Source organism: Ambystoma mexicanum, chromosome 1q (assembly GCF_040938575.1).
Source record: "Ambystoma mexicanum isolate Mex_15411 chromosome 1q, UKY_AmexF1_1, whole genome shotgun sequence".
Taxonomy (NCBI): Eukaryota; Metazoa; Chordata; class Amphibia; order Caudata; family Ambystomatidae; genus Ambystoma; species Ambystoma mexicanum.
The window spans coordinates 636428417-636447708 of NC_090922.1; the positions used below are offsets into that span (position 1 = coordinate 636428417).

General features: G+C 47.4%; 1 protein-coding gene across 10 annotated transcripts in view; it reads left to right on the plus strand.

The window, feature by feature from the left end:
* Nucleotides 1-19292, plus strand: part of ARHGAP29 (Rho GTPase activating protein 29) — a 527305-nt gene that overhangs the window by 497964 nt on the left and 10049 nt on the right. For 9 of the 10 annotated variants that reach the window (XM_069641212.1, XM_069641217.1, XM_069641214.1 and 6 more), the window contains 2 exons: nucleotides 5131-5440; nucleotides 5538-5649. In XM_069641212.1, the coding sequence (XP_069497313.1) occupies nucleotides 5131-5440; nucleotides 5538-5649 (422 nt within the window). The remainder of the gene's footprint in view (nucleotides 1-5130; nucleotides 5441-5537; nucleotides 5650-19292) is intronic. The other variant, XM_069641216.1, reaches the window with a different exon arrangement.

Consider the following 19292-nt stretch of genomic DNA (forward strand, 5'->3'; position numbering starts at 1 on the left):
GTCGTAACCACGGCAACTACTGCCCGGAGTCCAAGTATTCACTAGAGTATAGATTTTGGCAGCGTGAAATACGGGTGAGCTGCTCAAAGTGCAGGTAAGTCTAGCAAGAAATGTAGGGGTGGACAGTCTATAACTCGTGAACATAGGAGCCTAAATAAAATTCTAAAGCGATACGTGGAGCGTCGGTTCGACACCCACATCGCTCCTATCGGTGTTATCATAACACTAACGAATTACTACAGTAAAATTTAAATTTAGTGGTTCAATCTGATAGATATGTATAAGTAGGAGTGCATGTCTGGGGGCACAACCATGGTTCAAAGAATCTGTGGTGTGCCCCCATGTCCCGCTACTCCTATCATGAAGTTTCTTCAAAGGTATGACACACCAGTGGCATGAACTGGGCAGCAACGCCAAAGCCCTAGACTTAGTGGGGCAACGGGGTAGAGCCCCACACACTGAAGATTCACCTAACTAGAAAATGCAGTGCGGTGTCCTGTTCACTCAATTACCCTGCAGAGTCTACCAAGGCTTACTCAGGCTGAAATTTATTGTAAGGAAAAGCAAACACTTATATAAAAATGTCATCCAATTCTAAACATGGTGTTCATGAAACTAGTGTTATCAAATTCAACCAATGTACATGTTTCAACATAGCAAGGTGAGTCATCCATCACCCATGATATTGATGGAAGGACGTTTGAGGTAGAGTTGAGTATCGTCTGTTTATTGGTTGATTTGAATGTTGTGGCTGTCAGTTATGCCAGTGACTCCATGTCTAGGTTGAGGATGAAGTGGCGGAGGATGGATCCTTCTTTGTCTCCACAGGTGACTTGAAAGGGTGGGGGCATCTGGAGATATGCATCTGGCAGAACTGATGATGGTTTTAGAAATCTGGTGACCCAGTACCGAACAATCTCACTGATTTGCATACACTTGTGCAGTTTGTAAATCGGGGCCTAATGATGCACTGTGTCTAACGCTTCATAGAAAAAAAGCAGTACCTGGAGGCAGTGGTGTGCCTGAAGATGAGTGAGCATGCCTCTTTCGAGGATCTTGCCAAGAAAAGGAAGGGTGTGATGCGATAGTTGCTTAGGTCATCTGGGTCCACTGTTTGTTTGTTAGGAGTGGGAGTATTTGTCTGGGTTTTGATGTTAGTAGAATTTGTGTGAGGGAAGCAGTGATGATATATGTTATGTTATTTATAACGCGCTTAATACACAGAGGTTTCTAAGCACGGATGGACCCGGGGATCGAACCTGTGCTGCTCTGTGTAGTCTTGCCTCCACAGCGAGCACGTTGCCCCTGAGCTATCCTCCCGAGACAATAGCCAGGAATAGATGGAGTCTTCAAATGTCTTGCTTATAAGAGCTGGATGGATGTCATCAGATTAGGATGTAGCTTTGAGGGATGCTAGGGGGTTCGGTGCTCCTTGAATAGAGATTTGAAGGTGGTTTATGGTATGGGTGGTTGAATGAATGTTGTCGGTGACGTCCATGTTTAGGCGGATATTGCTGAACTAGTCAATGGTAAGTGTTTTCACTGAATCTATATGAAATGAGGGATTAGATGTGGGGGAAAAGGATGATTGTTTGACTACCTTAAACAGAGCCTAGCTTTCATTGTTTTGTTTGTTTTAATATTTATAATGCGCACCAGACCCGAGAGTATCGGGGCACAAGAAGCAACAAGGTTTTCAGCTTTGGTTACATTGCTGTGCAGTCATATACAATTATATACAGGATGTGTACAATCCGTTTTTCGGCTTAGGTTGCACTGCAGTGCAGTTATATACAAAATATTACTGATGTGTACAAACAAAATAGGCAAGGCGAGAGCGGTGAGGAGACTTGAAGTGTGGCAGTGGGAGTTAGCGGTCATTTTCCTTGATCCAGTGGATGAGGTTAAGTGTAGGTATGACTGATCTACCCTCAGGGCTGGGGGGAGGGAGTTCCAGTGTTGGCCAGCTTTAACCAGGAAGCTCCTTCCTCTGGATTGGACACGTTTGAATCTGGGCACAGTCCAGAGGTTGGAGTTTGCAGTTCTAATGGGGCGGTTGGAGGATTGTCTCTTGAATCTGGCTATGAGGTATTGTGGGGCAGCGTTGTTAAGACATTTGTGTGCGAGTGAGGCAACTTTTAGTGAGATTTTGTTTTTTATGGTAAGCCAATTGTTAGCTCTCCTTATGTCAGATGTGGACTTTTTCAGGAATGCTCAAAGCTGCTATGAGAGCATTATTTTGTAAAATCTGGATTTTGGTGATGTATTTATTGCTCCCTAAACATAGGGCCTTGCAATAATCCAGTTTTTACAAAAGTAAGGCTCTAGCCAGTGTGGTGCAGCTGTTAGTGGAGAGGAAAGGCATGGCTGCTCTGATAAGTTTGCCTGTGTAGGTGGTGGAGGAGGCCATGGATTTGACCTGTTTATTGAATGTAAGGGTGGTGTCTAGGTAGAAGCCTAGGATTTTGACTTCCTTAGCTACTTCGATATTGTTACCATCTATTATAAAGTTGGTGTAGTTGTGGCCATGTTTGTTAATGTTGGCAGAGATGCTGAGTATTACGAGTTCCGTCTTGTCATCATTCAGGCATAGACCATGAGAGACCATCCATGCCTGGATGATGAGGTACTCTGTTCACCAAGGCCAAATCCTTGTTGTAGTCTCCCGTCAATGGTATGAGGATCTGGGTATCATCAGCATAGTTGGTGTAGGTGATACCAAGACCATCAAAAAGGGGCTTCTTGAATATGTTGTACAGGGTAGGAGATACACAGGATCCTTGGGGCACTCCGCAGGTGATGGGTATAGGTTCGGCTGAGGATGAGAAAACTTGCATGATCCTGTTTACGAATGATTGTATCCATCATATTTCTTCCTGCAAGAAATGAGCAGCTGAATCCAAGTGGTTACACAAGATTTTGTGGTCTCCTAAATCAAACTCTGCGGATAGGTCGAGGAGAAGTAGTAGTGCTGCTTTGCCATTGTCTCTTGAGTGTGTCAATTTGGGCCTTTAAGTCAATTAGTGCTGTTTCAGTTCCGTGTTGGGGTCTGAAAGTGGACTGGCGGACTCCTAGGATATGGTTTTGTTCTAGGTATTGTTGTATTTGAAGGTATGCTACAATGTCTAGAATTTTAAGAAGGAAGGGGACTGTGGTGATGGGTTTGTAATTGTTGGTTTCAGCTTTGGTGTTTTGGTAGTAGTGGTGATCAGTTGTCTGTAGGCGATCCAGAATTCTTTAATTCAGATTAGGTCAGATGAGGTTTCAGCCGTGCGCATGTTTTCAGATCACTTTTCATATTAGGTTTGTGCGTATATTGGGGGCGGATGGTATCTCCTGTTTTTTTTTTCTCATGGGCATTTATGGTGATTTTGGTCTTTAGGGTGTTAAGTGCTTCCGTTATGTCATTGCAATCCTATTACTGGGGTCCTGATGGTGAGGTCATCAATGAGTCGTTCTATAGGGAATATTTTGAAGGAACAAAATACCTGCTTGATAAGTTGTTTGTGGTTGGTAGGTGTGATGTGGTTGATCATCAATGAAATGGCAATGGAGGGTGGACATGGTAGTAATGTCTAGGATTTTCATTGATTGTGGGTTGGATCAGTTGTGTGCTAGGTGATGGTCGGGGTGTCTAATAGGCTGAGCAGGGCTTCCTTCACAGTCTTAGTGGCTGTGCTGCTTTGGAGGTTGAAATACATGAGGTAAGATGTTGGCATGTGTTAGGGACGTGATGGAGATCACATAGGCAAAGTTGTTAATGATGAACTTATTGGGTTTGGGTTGCCTTCATATGAGGTTGAATGTAACTGTTTCAGTTGGTGACTGGAGAAGTGGCAGTAATGTTTTGATTGAGGCGATAGTGACTGCTTCTAGTCTGGTTCAGGCAAGGCACATGGAAGATTTGTGGATGTTGGGTGAGCCCTTTACCAGTCTTGTTCAGCCTATTTCTAAGTTGAATGGTGTACGCGGCAGGGGTGAGGACATCTATGATGTGGCTCAATAAGGGTGTGAGCCAGGTTTCAGTGATGAGGAGCATGTCTGCACCGTCAACTGTGATTTGGTGGGCGATGCTGTGGGCGTTTGCTTGAGGGGCATGTGGATGAGGTTGCTGTGATGTGGAGTCCATGATTTTGACAGCTATGTCGTTTGCTTTGCCCTATGAGACTAGTGATGGGCTGTGAAAAAAGGGCTGTGGGTTTTCCTCGAGGATTCTGGTCTAGGGATTGCACTCGTCTTCGTCAACCCTCCGCTTTGGGCGCCTCAACCCAGACACCATAAGGTGAAAGGTTTATGAGCAGAAGGGAGAGGAGGGGAGGAACTGCACAGAAGGCTGGTAGAGAAAGACATGGCCGAAAAACACCCAAAAGGCAGGAACAGAGAGGGAAGGACCCGCAGAGAGAGAGCTGAAGTGCATTGATAAAGTGGCAGGGGGTGATTAAACCGAAAAAAATCCAGGTAGTGGGCCAATAGCAGAGGCCACATGACCTGTTAATCAACTGAAATATTTATTTACTTTGTAGGCGTTTAGGGTTTTCACTGTAACGCATTTTTCCCCTATGCTAATTTAGCACTTATGCTCGACCTACCAACTTTAATTAGTGGGCCTTGTCCATTGGAAGACAACACATCACTGGGTTTGCTTTTCCTTAGTGGTTAGCATCCCCCAGCAAATATTCTGTAAATTCTGGCGCTAATCACTTTACTAATCGTTGCATTGCTGCTCCTGCTCCTTTACACCATTCAACACAGCACATCACTGGTGGTACTGAGACGTAATATAAATGGCAGGTGTTAAGTGGAACTGTTGAAGCTGAAGGCCGCAGCAAAATATAAACTCAGTCCATAGAGCAGCCAATTGGGTTTTAGGTTTTCATATTTGTTCTTTTTTAGGATATGCCTTTTCATGTAATGCATACGAGGGTAAGAAGCAACTTTGTTTTCAATGTAATAAATTTGAAGTGCGCTCAATGGCCCCCACTTAAGTCCTCATCGTCAATCACTTTGTTGGCTTTTACAGTAAGCTTTTGCATAAATCTCAGACCATGGAATCCTAAGGGTTGGGTAATATTCTGTAAACCTTCATTAAAAAAATAGTAATTTTAATTTTACTTTTTTCTTTTCTTTAAGAGTTACAGAACAAGTGGAAGAAAATAAAATGTCTGCCAGCAACCTCGGTATAATTTTTGGGCCAACGCTCATAAGACCACGTCAGACGGATGCTACGATTTCTCTTTCTTCTCTTGTGGACTACCCATACCAAGCTCGAGTGGTGGAGCTCCTCATAACTTACTATGAAAAGGTTTTTGATGTGTCTCTGACTGCCCAGTCTCCAAGCTCTCAAACAGAAGAAAACTGCCTAGATGGCATTGCCTTCACAACCAGAGAGCCAGATCTGCAACCAGTCAGAAAAGCGGAGCCACTTGCTAGTGACACAGAAGTAAGTGTTATTTTTCAGCCTTGTATTTATTTTACAAATTATCTGTTCACTTTCTGTTTTAAAATAGAACTCTTGTTTGCTTCTGTTTTTGCATCAGCCGTGCCTACTTGTTAATATGGATCAAAGTGAAGTTGTAGAGCTGCCTTTATGTGAGCATTCAGCAGAAGAAAGAAATAAAAGTGAAAAAGTCGATGAACCTGATGGGCTCGGTGAGTCTAAGTTACACATATCCTGTGTGGGTGTGGCTATAATTGTATAGCCGATTATAAGGGCCTTGCTTTTTTGTCACAGGGATAGGCTAATTCTGCTGCACTCAAATCATCCCAAAGATAGTCTTATCTATAGTTTTTAATCTGTTTTGCAGAAATCTGTAATGTGACCTTTATATTTAAAGGACAAGTGATCACACCGGACGGTTGTATTTGCCAAGCACTGCGTCTATAGTTAAATAACATTTTTATTTTTCTACTTTTGAGAAAAGTACCTTCAATACTTATTTTTTTTTTACCACCATACAGTTTCTTCTTCTACATTGCCAACTCTATTTGCCATGCACTGCGTTAACCTTTATTTCAGTGTTAGTAGGATTATTGCCCAAAAATAGTACAGATGATCAAATAGGAGGGAAGACAAAGTAGTGGCTTGAGGCAGATGGAGTTGTGAAAGGAGTGATTGCGTCCTGGACTGGACATAGCAATCAGTGGTTGCCAAGGTATTTAAAGAGCAGTGTCCTAAATTACTTCAATTGTAGGAGGAAGTGTGAGGCAAGTCTGTGATGGCATGTTGTTCCACTGTCTGGGTGCATAGGAGGAGAACGCCTGCTGCCTACAATTCTCCTTTCCATCCTGGCATTGTCATCCTTCTAGTACTACACTGCCCGCCAAAGGACCAGTGTCGGGCGAATGTTGAAACAATTGACCTTTAGGAAGTGTTGTGTATCTGCTGCAAATTGATGGATCATGATTTCTTCATCCGTGAGGAGTTTCTCCCCTGGTGCCATGTAAGCATTGGTGAAAAGCAGGATTAGTTGGAATCTTGCATGAATAAACCGATTACAGGGTGACCTTGAGATCTGTTGCTATTTAGAGGAGCTGGTACCTCTGTGAGACAGGAGGCAAACCAACATACCAAGTCATCGAACACCGTACATTGTAAGGTTGTTAAAGGGGCGATGATATCTAATCCAGGGAATGAAGTGAAGGTGAGCAGCATCCAAATCGGTTGTGTCGGAAAGCTGAGTGCTCGATCATCATTGTGCGTCTTCACTTGCCTTCCATCAAATCTCGCCCATCAAATGCTAAATAACTGGATGTGCTCCTTAGATCTTCGGATGCCTACTTCCAAATTCCAATTTCTAATTGAACAGGCACCATTAGCTATACTAAGTCCTTCCCTGTGGTCTGAAATCAGTCTTCCTGAGGTGGATACCTGAGGTAGCCATAGCTTGAAGATTGACTGATAAAGGTGTGCTTTAGCAGGAAAGCTCAGGAGGATTTCAAAACAGAGCACCTTCTAAGAGGATTGGCTCTGCAAGCATTCACAACACTCTGTGGTTTTAAAAAACACAACAGAAGTAAACTGTACTCTTTATAGGAAAGACTGTTCGGTTTGAATGTCACCTAAGTATTTGGGCAGTTGCTGGAACACATGCTTCCAAAAGGCAGAAGTGGCTTTTTTAATCTTCTGCACCTCTGATCAAAACATAGCAATAGTGTACTGTGACAAATCGGGAGTATTTCTCCCTTCTCCCCAAGGGAAACTCCCTTTGGAAGACCGTTTTCTGCCTATGTAGGACTGCCTTATATCAAAAACAATGTGCATTACTCCTGTTATGCCAAGCCCAAGAACATCAAAGGGCCACCTATAGCAAACACGTTGCTAGATCCTTTTTTGTAGGTCAAATGGTTTTTGTTCTCCCAACATCAAAGAACATGATTTCTAAGTGGTATGGACCAAACTAAATCTTAGAAAAGAAAGGTCCCCTAAATGACTTGGTATTACTGACTTCAGAAAACAGTATATCATGTAAACCTACTGAAAGTATGGAACATAGACCCTAGAGAAACAACCACGGTCACTATATGCACCCTCCTTACTGACTCAGACCTGGAGAATCGGTAGATTCCCCCCTCATTACCAGTGTCCCAACAGGAAGATATTAGTGACCTATTATCACAATTCCCCAAAGACTTTTTGGAAAAGCCGGGTAGGGTTACTAACCTCTTCCTTTATATCCTAACACTGGAAGGGAAACCATCAAACTCGGGCCCTATAGACTCCTTGATGCCAGGAGGAAAATTGAGACCGAAATGGAGGAAATGCTCAAGGCTGATATCGAGCCCTCTGAAAGTCCATGGTCCTCCCTGATAGTGTTACTTGCCAAACCTGACCAGTCCTGGCGATTTTGCATCAACTTTAGGAAGTTTAACTCAATATCGCTTTTTGACAATAATCCCATGCCAATGATAGTTGATTGAGAAATTAGGTACCGCCAAATTTATTTCAACACTCAACCTCACTAAAGAGATTTGCAAGTACCATTGAATCCAGTCCATAGTTCAAAGTTCTACCCTTTCACCTCCACAGAGCCCCAACCGCATTTCAACGGCTTACGGGCAAACTTTTAAAACCGTACTCCGCTTTTTGGGGAGCCTATCTGGATTACATTGTAATTCCCATGGCCAGAGCATGTGCATAATCTCTGAAATCGCCCATGCTCTCAGGAAAGCCATCTTAACGGCTAACCCTAGAAAATGTCATCTGGCACAATCGTCCGTCAAGAATCTTGGATATTTTGTGGGCAATGGCTTGATTCAACCGCGTTCTGAGAAAATTAAAGCCATCATGCAAACACCAACTCCCAAATCCAAAAGGGATCTGCAAGCATTTCTTGGACTGACTAGTTAATCTCAGCGATTGTTCCCCAACTATTCCACTTTGGTAGTGAACCTCAGAAATAAGTTGAAAAACTCAGCCACAAAAACTGGCTTGGGATAAAATAGATCAAGCCAGCCTTGAAGGTCAAAAACACATCCAGGAGCCTGTACTCAAGATGCCAGACTTTAATAGAGAATTTATAATACAAACCGATGCTTCCAAAATTGGTTTGGGTGCAGCATTGTTACAAGAACATGACAGCATTGCACATCCGATTCTTTATATCAGCAGGAAACTCTTTCCTAGAGAACAGTCTTATGCCGCTGTGGAGTTAGAAGCCCAGGCAATTAAGTGGGCTGTTTTCCACTTAAGATACTACCTGACGGGGTGGACATTTAGATTACTGATCACTCTCTTTTGACCTGGATGAGCCTGAGGAATGATACTAACCCAAGAGTAATGAGATGGTTTCTAGATTTACAACCCTTTTGTTTCTCAGTCGAACAAAGAAAAGGAAGGTAACAAGGGAATCTAAACTTCCTAATCAGATTTCCATTAACACCTTATGGAGAAGCCACACACTTAATAGCAGAAGGGTATGTGACGAGTCTGGAGTATTTGTCCCCTCTCCCCAATGGGAACTTCCTTTGGAAGAACTTTTTTTGCCTATATGGGACTACCTTCTATCAAAAACAATGTGTCTTACTCCTATTTTGATGCAGACAATGCTGGTTCAAGCAAGCATGGGACGAAGCAGGGCATACCCATTTAAGAACAAAGCACTATGAAGTACGAGGAAGCCCGAAAGGAGGAGAGGGAGAACAGTACACAGGAGAAGCCCTTGCATCAAACCGCCCTTGAGAGGTGAAGCCAATCAAGACTGGGGCACCTGCAACACTCTGGGAAGCGCAGTAGCCCGATCAGAGACACTGGTGTGCTGAAGAGGCGGACAGCGAGGAATCTGTTGTCTGAGCGGATGAGCAAACAGCCTCTGAAGAGGTGGCATGACCACAGACATCCTGTGGTGGGCAGGGTGCCATACAATGACTTGGTGACTATGGAGGTCCCACGATTATACAGCCACATCATTTGCATGTCATTTCTGATGCTTGTGAATCTGCTTAGAATCACATGCTGTGCATATAGTCCAACATCTAGTGGTAATCGCAGAGTATTGCATATTTTTTTCAAATATCAAAAAGGGACGTCAACCTGGGCAGGACTGTAATACTATGCCTGGTGATGTGTGGTGTACCCAAGATCATTCTGGAGGTGCCCCTGCCAGTTTTCTTTTTTCTACCATACTGGTAGTTTGCTTTCATGTGGAGGTTGTGTTAATGAGATTTATTGCTATATTAGTCACGTCCTCTGGTTTCCCATACTGCAGATCTCTGATTGCATTCTCGACTGCTGGCGGCGGGCCCTCATCATCAGGCTTCGTCCTTACAGTAGGGAGAGTGGGCATCCTTTTTCTGAATGCCTTTTATTCTTTTCCCCTCCTCTTCCTTCCCTTGTCTGGCTACTCTTTTTCACTTAATGATCAAGACAACTCATTTGAAATGTTGCCCTTCCTGTAATAGGACATTTCCGTGGAGGGACACTCATAAAGAGTGTAATATCTGCTTACCTCATGACCACGACAAGCAGTGTTGCAAGACCTGTCGATACGTTAAGCCTAAAATGCTTAAAGAAAATCACACAAAGCGGTGGATGGCCTATGTACGCCATGCAGGCAGAGTCCCATCCCCCCACCGGCTCTGTTGCTTTGGACGAGCATCCCTCCGGCAGCCGAGGCTCCAGTTCAGATGCCGAAGACACCGTTGTGGAGTCAACCGACTCCTGCTTGCCAGTCCCCAGTCCCACTAATGGGGAAGCGGGCATGCCAAATACGCTGCTACGGGGAAACCACCCACTGGCATCAGGGGCACATCTTCTCACACCACCAAGGCTAAACACACAACGCCTCAACTTTCTTCAGTTCAGTCGAAGAAGCCTGGGGGACCCGCAGGCCCATCGAACATTTCAGAGGGGCCTGGTGAACATGCAGGTTCTCTACCCCCTGCGCCTCCGTTTGTAATTAATGCATGGTTCCAAATCTTCCACTCCGCGAGGTGCCTCCCCTGAAGTTTCAGCGCCCGTTTCCGACATGTTGAAATTCACGTCAAAACGCGCATCTGTAAGCAAAGCTCTCCCTAAATTAAGCGAAAGGCACACTAAGGCCCTTCCCCACTGGGACTCCCATGGTTCTGACCCCCAGACACCCTCTTCTTTATCTCCAGGCTATACTCACATCTCCTCTCCATTATCACAGTCCTTACAAGGGCCTAAAACCCTATTCAGGAAGATTTAGATTTCCTTCTTCCAGAAACTCCACTACCACTTCCTGGCAATATTTGATGACATTCTTCATGAATGGTATCATTCCTTTGAGGTGATCCTTAGTCCCCTGTAAGTCTCCTAGGATTCAGTCCCCCGTGGTCCGCCCTACCTTTCCTGGGCTCAAGATGCCTGATCCCTCTGAAGATACTTTTCAGGATGATCACTGATCAGTATGATCAAGATTAAGACATGTTCTATGTCCTGGCCATGATGATGGGTCACAGGCTCCTGTTTCTCATGACCCGGATGCATGGCTTAATACAGATGACCAGGGGGCCTGCTCATGAGGCGGAGCCTGACAATATTTTCTTGGACGGCACTCCTGTTCAACAGCCCAGGGTGGCTTCCCCTATTGATGACCAGCTGTTCTTCAACAACATTCTTAGGAAGGCAGTAGACCATTTCAAAATTGTTACCCAGGAAGCGGTGCCTACTTGGACTTTGTGGAAGACATCCTCAAAGTTAAGGTTCCGCTCAGCCAGGCGCTTCCCCTTCTCAACTCCATTAAGAGGTGTATTGCCACTTCTTTACTCGTGCCCTCGCTTAGTGAGCCCATGCATTGAAAAGATGTTTTGCCCTGTGCCCTCTGATCCCCTCTATTTGCGGCCACTCCATTCGGATTCCCTCGTAGTCACCACAACAAAAAACGCTCAGCCTTTACCTTGTCTTCAACTGAGGCTCCTCCCAATAAGGACTGTAAGAAACTCTACGCCTTGTGCAAAATAATCACTTCTTCTGCGGCTTATAGTACCCGCGTTGCTAATAACACCACTCTGGTACTGGATGGACGGTGGGGTCTGGTACAGGATGCACTTCAGAATGTTCCTGAACCGGCTAAATTATAGCTGCTTGCGATTCTGTAAGAGGGACGTCTGGTCACGCAGGATATTCTAAAGACTGCTTTTGATGCCGCAGAGAAAGCTGGCAGAGGTGACTTCTTTAAAATTCCATGCTTGGCTGAAGAACTCCTGGGTTTAAACCTGAGACGCAGGCCTCACTCATTAATAAGCCAATTGAAGAGTCGGCACACGGTGGAAAAGGCGGTGGACGACGCTCTCGAGACAGCAAAGAAAGTGCAAAAGACAATAAAATCTCTCCCAGATTTTCAGCAGGCCAGAGGTGCAGCGCAGGGTTTTTAATATCCTCTGCTCCTTTCGTGGGCAGTCCTTCTCTAGAACTGCTCAGGGTTCTTACGCTACAAGTGGATCACCCTAGTACTCAAGCAAGGAGTGTCCAGTGCTTATCATGCCCCTCAGTAGCAGGGAGTTTTGGCATGACAAAGCAAAGGGTAGGAATGCGGCTACCAGAGGCTCCCCTGCCAGCAAATGACTCTCCGGTTTGGGTCCCCTCCCATGTATCTCTAGTATGAGGTTGTATATATGCTTCACCCACTCATGGGAAGGGATTACTTGAGACCAGTGGGTGCTCAAAACAGTATGCATGGGTTACTGGATTCAGTATCTTCAAACACCTCGACATCTCCCGCCAAAGAACAGACAGCTGTCTCCCGGCCATCTCCTCATCCTTCAGGCAGAAGTGTAGGCCCTGCTGCAAAAGGGAGTGATGTAACTTGTCCCAGCTCATTAGGTAAACAAGGGTATCTATTCAATATACTTCCTTGTACCCAAAAAGGATCTAACCATGCGCCCTTTATTAGTGCAAACAACTATCTCATGCCTCAGATTCAGCATCTGCAGGAGGCATTTCCACTGCTGAAGCACAGAGATCACATGACCACCTTGGACATGAAAGATGCATACTTCCATGTTTCAATGTTGCCAGCGCACAGAAAGTACCTGAGGTTCAAGATAGAGGACACTCACTATCGATTCAAAGTACTCCCCTTCGGCGTTGCCTCAGTCCTGAGGATTTTTACCAAGGTTCTGGCAGTGACGCAGCTCACCTCTGCAGACCGTCTGTTCCAGTGTACCCTTATCTAGACGATTGACTCATAACAGAAGACGCACATCAAGCGTGTCTGGAGAACACCCAGAAGACTATAGGCCTACTTTTTCAACTGGGGTTCTCTATCAACGAAAAGAAATCTGCCCCCAGCCAAGTGAAACAATATCTAGGGGCCCTATTTCAAACTGAAGACATGCTTGTCTTCCCCGTCGAACGAGAGTGTCCTAAACAGGTTGTTCCAGATCCCTCAGTATGTAGCCGGTCGTCGGATAACTGTACGGAAAACCATGTGGCTATTAGGAATTATGGCATCCTGCATTTTCCTGGTTCCACATGCCTGTCTACGCATATGTCCTATGCAAGAGTGGCTACTGAGCCAATGGTGTCAGGCAAGCGGTCATGGGATGATCTAGTGGTTGTCTCTAAAGCCCCCATTCTATCACTGCAGTGGTGGATGAAGGACAACCTTCTGAAGGGGAAATTGTTCCACTGCCGTAGAGGCCACTCTCCTAATAGACGCATCCCTGTCAGGCTGGGGAGCTCACCTTCTACAGCTCACGGAACATGGTCGCAATCGTTAACGTGCAAACACATAAACCTGTTAGTTACTAGCAGTATTCAAAGCCCTGAAAGCGTTTAAAAAACATAAACAGGGGGGTACTCACTCTCCAGGGCCGTCCAAACTGTCACCAACCATTTGGAAATGGGCACTCAAACACATGTTGTTCCTGTCCCATGTTCCAGGAAAACACATTCTTCTTACAGACATGCTCAGCAGGGAAGTTCAGCTACCCGTAGAGCATGAGTGGCATTTACACTAACACATTTTGCACAACGTCTTTGCAGAATGGGAGCATCCTGACATCGACCTCTTTGCAACACTGGAGAATGCTCAATGCCCAAACTAAGCCTCCAGGTATCCCCAAAATATGTCCAAGGGGAATGGTATCTGTATCAAATGCTCAGGGAGATTTGCTTACGCTGCCCCTCACTCCCAACTCCTCTCCTCAACAGGATTATTCACAAGATCCACCATGAACAAGTTACACTAATCCTGATCGCACCAATGTGGGATCGTCTGCTGTGGCAATCGCATCTCATTAGAATGTTACTTTGCCCTCAGTTGAAGCTGCCTTGCCCCTACAACATGCTGTCCCAGGATCAGGGGACAACACTGCACCCTTGCCTGCAAACGCTCAACTTCAGCAGCATGCGCTCCTGAAGTCAGAGTTTGGGCATCTCCAACTGCCTCAAAGGTGTATGGACCTTCTTAGAGAGGCACGTAAACCAAATACCAGCCACTGTTATTCCAGTAAATGGAAATGTTTTGTCTTTTGTTGTGGCACTCGTAGCATCAACCCGATTGACGGGGGTGGGGGAGAGCTCGAGAGCCGGCGACCAAGATGGCCGTCGACTCCTAAGCTCTGTGAGAAGCTGACAGAGGGAGAGAGCTGTGAGCTGCGTTAGCCCACTGCTGATGCTCCCGGGACGCTGATTTGAAGCGGGAGGCATTTCTCCTTGTAACACCTTTGCCGCGGCGTGTGAACACTGCGCCTTGTCCGCACTTAGAGTGCCTCTAGCTGGTTTGAGCCCCCCCCGCGCCGAGGCTGGAGATGGCGAGAGGCAGGCTCGGGGGCTTGGCCTGCGCTTTCTTGGATCTGCAGAGACCTCCGGAGATCAGGGCATGCCGCCGGGGAGCTGCGGACAGAGTCGGGGAGCCATCAATGTCTGCTACCTGGAGGTGACATGGAGCAGCAGAGGCGTGACCCTGAGGCCTGAGAGGCGCATTGTGTTAGCGGGGTGAGGGGGCAGGAAAGGACTATAGCCCCTGGGGCCCTGCCCTTGGGATTGCAGGCCCCCTGTGAAGGTGAGATCCTGCCTGTGGAGGCCCTCCTGGGCTTGGGGTGAGACTTACCTGCTGGGGCCAGCTGACTGTCCTTTGGGGCGGGGGGGCCAGTACAGACTAGGGGAGGAGGAGGAACGCTGGCTGGAGCTGCGTGTGGCATTGGGGGCCCTCCGACCCAGGGGGAGAAGGGTTGCTTGTGGTGCACAGTGGATGACCTAAATTGAAGTGCTGCCCTTGGCAGGAGGAGGGTCCCCTCGAGGGTGTTATCCCGCTGTTGGGCCCCAATGGGGCTATGCCATACTACACTGCACCGGATGGCTAAAGGGACCAAAAAGCAGGGCTGCCTGCAGTTTAGGCAAAAGGAGAAATTGCCACTGAAAGGGGGCACCATGGCCTCCCCGAGACTAGAATGAAGCAGGAATGTCCTTGGAATTGCATACAGCTGCGCTAACGTCTGGAGGGAGTCAGCCCTCGGAATTGAGTCTGGTTTTAGCAGCGATGAAGAGCGGCATTGCAGCAGTGAACACCAAGAAGGATGGCATGGAGTATAAGATGGCCCAGATGCAAGACCAAATCAACAAGGGGAGTGGCAGGCTCCGTGAGGCCGAGCATAGAGTGGGGGTACTTGAAGAAACCAGCACAGAGGTCTTGGAAATGAAAGAGGTGGGAGACAAAAATGAAGACATAGAGGCGCGCTCTAGATTCAATAACGTCTGTGATTACAATAGGGGAGTCTGTGTCTGCACGCAATAAGAAGGAATTCATGGAGTCTTTTGTCAAGGAAGTGCTGAAGGACCTCCCGCTTTCCTCCCAGTTCATAGTGGAGAGAGCCAACAGGATATCGGGACAGAACCCTCGCCCGGTCATTATGAAAGTGCTTAACTACCGTGACCGGGACACCATCCTACACAAGGCCAGTGAGTTGGGGGACATTCAATATAAGGGGGCCAGAATATCCTTTTTTCAAGACTTTACTCCGTCGGTACAGAAAGCTAGGCTCTCCTTCTTGTGCATAACAACAAGACCCTTTTCTTCCTGAGCCCGGCCGAAGTGGTCGCTTTCGCAGAATCTCTGCCTATGCCCTGAAATGTGCCAGAGTGGGTCTCAGAACTGGATCCTCTCTACTATGTGCTTTGTTTCTGGCGGGAGACGGACTGCTCTGTGATCCTCCCGGGAGCGTGCTCTTTTTTTTTTCTTCATTTTTCAGTGGTTTGTAACAGAATTTCTGATGTTAGTTAATCTGCTTAGAATCACATGCTGTGCATAGGTCCGACATCCAGTGGTCACTGCGGAGTATTGCATTTTGTTTTTCGTAGTCGAAAAGGGGACGTCGACAAGGCGTGTCTGTAACACTATCCCTATAGTGACGTGTGTTGTACCCACAATCCCTCACGCGTCGAGGTCCCTCAGATTGTTTTTTTCCGCCCAGCTACTGGTCGCCTTTACACGGAGCTCCTCGAGAGACATTGCAGATTTCATCTCCTCGACCTTTGGTCGTTTTCCTATATTAATATAGAACATATCGATCCCCCCCTCGACGCTGTTGTGAAGCTGTCTCCGCCGAGCAAGATCTTCGACGGAGGGGACGAGCGGAGGAGATCCTTCGGCGTTGCCGAACACGTGGCCTGGCCTCGCAGGCCAAATACAGTAGGGAGAGTGGGGGTCGTGGGACATCTCTAGTTCTTTTCTGAGAATGCCTTTCCTTTTCCCCTTCCTTTCCCTTGGTGTGGTTATTACGTTTTATTGCCTCGGCTATGGAGAGGACACCCTTTAGGTTTTGCCCGCTTTGCAAGGGCAAGTTTACTTGGAAGGACAAGCATTCACAGTGTAACCGCTGCTTGCCCCTCGATCACAAAGAGGAAGGTTGCACGGCTTGTCGGCTTCTTAAGCCGAAGACTCTAAAAGACCGTAGGGTCAAGAGGTGGGCGGCCTACGCTATGTCGAAGGCCGACGCTCCACCCACCGTCGCTACCTCCGACAGTGACGAGGAACGTGATACCACGACCTCCGCTACGGAAGTCGAAAACCCCCCTAGAGAGCGCACACGCGCTTCGTCGTCTGTCCCCGGCCCCGACGGGCTCGGCTCACGCCCTGCTTATGGGGATGAACACCCCGGCGACATTGACGCACACAAGACCACACATAAGCACACAACCCATGGCTCTTCTTTGCCGAAGGCGAAGAGAGCATCAGCGCCCAAGGAGACGCAGGTTTCACCGGCGGCCTCCTCGGACTGTTCGGGTTCGAAGCCCCTCTCGCAACCGCGACCAGCGACTGGGCTTTCGGCAAATAAGGGCGCCGCCCCCAAATCATCGGCCGGCGCGCATCAGCAGAAAGCGCATGCTGCCGTAGAGCGATCGACACCCATAACGTCGAAACCACAGCACTCCGCTGACAAACGAGTCGCTGAGAGCTTGGCGAGGATCGTGGTAGCCGACGCCCACAAGCGTACGCCGAAAGACTCGTCGAGCGCTACGCAAAGGTCGAAAGACACGCCGAAAACACAGGGACGATCTCCTTCAGTCGAAGGGATTCCCAGCACACCTGAAGGCTTTTCGGAGGGCGACGGGACACTTTCCTCGACGTTGTGGGAGAGGTCGAGCCGTTTTCAGCTACAAGACACCAATTTTCCCCCGATAGACCGCTCAGGGGTACCCCATGAAACCATGGAAAGGCTCCATCTCTGCATGGAAAGAATGGAGAGGTTTATGAATACCCAGAACCCTCCCACTCCAAAGAGAATAAGAGAAGGGCCTCAGGAGGACCCCAGGGGCAAAATTCCAAGACTAGTCAATCCCCACCAGGACACAGCCTCAGACTTCCATAGTGTGTATGACCTCACTGGGGAAGAACATTATTTTGAGGAAGAGGATGATTTTATGGACGAGGAAGAGGGACGGAACCAGGAGGAAGGTCTGGAAGACAGCCCAGACTTGGTAGGAGAAGGCTTCGAAGAAAATCCAGAAGAAGGGCCTTCTCACCCCTGGCAATCCCCATCAATATATTCCGACACTGATGTCCTGAACCTAAATCCTCCTGACAATTCACCTGTTAGAAACACGTCTCCCATTGACGATCAACCCACATTTAATGCCCTGTTGCGCAGAGCAGCAGCACACTTCGAACTGGACACTGGGGAGCTCTCCCCTGAATTAGACTTTGTAGAAAGGGTAATTAAGGAGAAACCCCCGGTCAGTCAGACAATTCCCCTCCTCGCTTCGGTGAAGAGAAGAATCATCCCTTCGCTGTCCACACCTGCACTAATCAGAGGGGTCAATCCTAGAATTGAAAAACTTTTCACTCCTTCACCCTCAGACCCGCTGTACATCAGGGGACATTCCATTCCGGATTCCCTGGTAGTAACCAACACAAGAAAGAGGGCAGGGGTACCACTTTCCACCAGTGAGGCACCACCTGACAAGGAGGGCAAGCGGTTATATGCCCTTGCAAAAAGAGTTACATCCTCGGCCGCCTTTTCGGCAAGAATTGCCAACAACAATTCTTTGCTCGCTAGCTATGCGGACGTGCAGTGGGCCAAACTGCGCAAAGACGCCGAAGAAGCGCCGGAACCATTACGTACGCTTTCAACTATTGGCGAAGGAACCCAGGTCAACCAGAGTATTGTAAAGAGCTCTCTGGATGCGGCAGAAACTGCGGGACGTTCCCTAGTTCAGGGAATAGTCCGAAAACGCCACGTATGGCTGCGCAACCCAGGGTTCAAACCGGAGACACAGGCGTCTTTAATAAATAAACCTGTTGAAGACTCAAACCTCTTCGGGAAAGCGGTGGATGAGGCTCTGGAGATGGCTAAAAAAGAGTTCGATACTATCAAAACTCTTGACCAAATCTCTAAGCCCTCTACCAGGCGCGGCTATGGCAACAAACGCTTTTTTCGTGGCCAACGCCAACAACAAAACCAGCAGCAACAGTACCCTGCCACCAATTTCCAGACCAATAGTGGCCAGTACAGCCAAAGAGGACAGCGCCTGGGCAAAGGAAGAGGGCGAGGGTCCACCCCCAGAGGTTCCCGAGCCCCTAACAACACCAAGTGACGTGAAGATTCGCGTCCCCTCCCATGCAACACAGGTCGGGGGCCGGATTACATCCTTTCTTCCAGCATGGGAGGGTATAACGTCAGACCTCTGGGTACTTTCCACCGTAGCCCACGGATACTGCATCAAATTCAACAGTTCCCCAACATACAAACCCCCGAGGGGACGACGCATGTCACCGGAACATCTTGCCATCCTTCTACAAGAAGTACAACAACTGCTGGAAAAAGGAGCCATAGAGGTCGTGCCTCTATCTCAGGTAACGGAAGGTATTTATTCAGTGTACTTCCTTGTACCCAAAAAGGATCTAACCATGCGCCCTGTATTAGATCTGCGCCCAGCGAACAAGTTCATCAAACCCCAAAAGTTTCGTATGGTGACCTTACAGGAAGTGATCCCACTGCTATCACAGGGAGATTACATGACAACATTGGACATGAAAGATGCATACTTTCATATTTTAATGTTGCCAGCGCACAGAAAATACCTCTGGTTCATGATAGAGGGCAAACATTACCAGTTCAGAGTGCTACCCTTCGGCATAGCATCAGCACCGAGGGTATTCACGAAGGTAGTGGCAGCGGCCCACCTGTGCAGGTTGTCCATCCCAGTTTACCCTTACCTCGACTGGCTCATAACAGGGGATTCTTACGAAACATGCTTCTCCAATACCCAAAAGACTGTAGACCTTTTGTTCCAGTTGGGCTTCTCCATCAACGAAAAGAAGTCCAGCCTAGACCCCAGCCAAATCAAACAATTCCTAGGGGCTCTAATTCAAATAAAGGACGGCCTC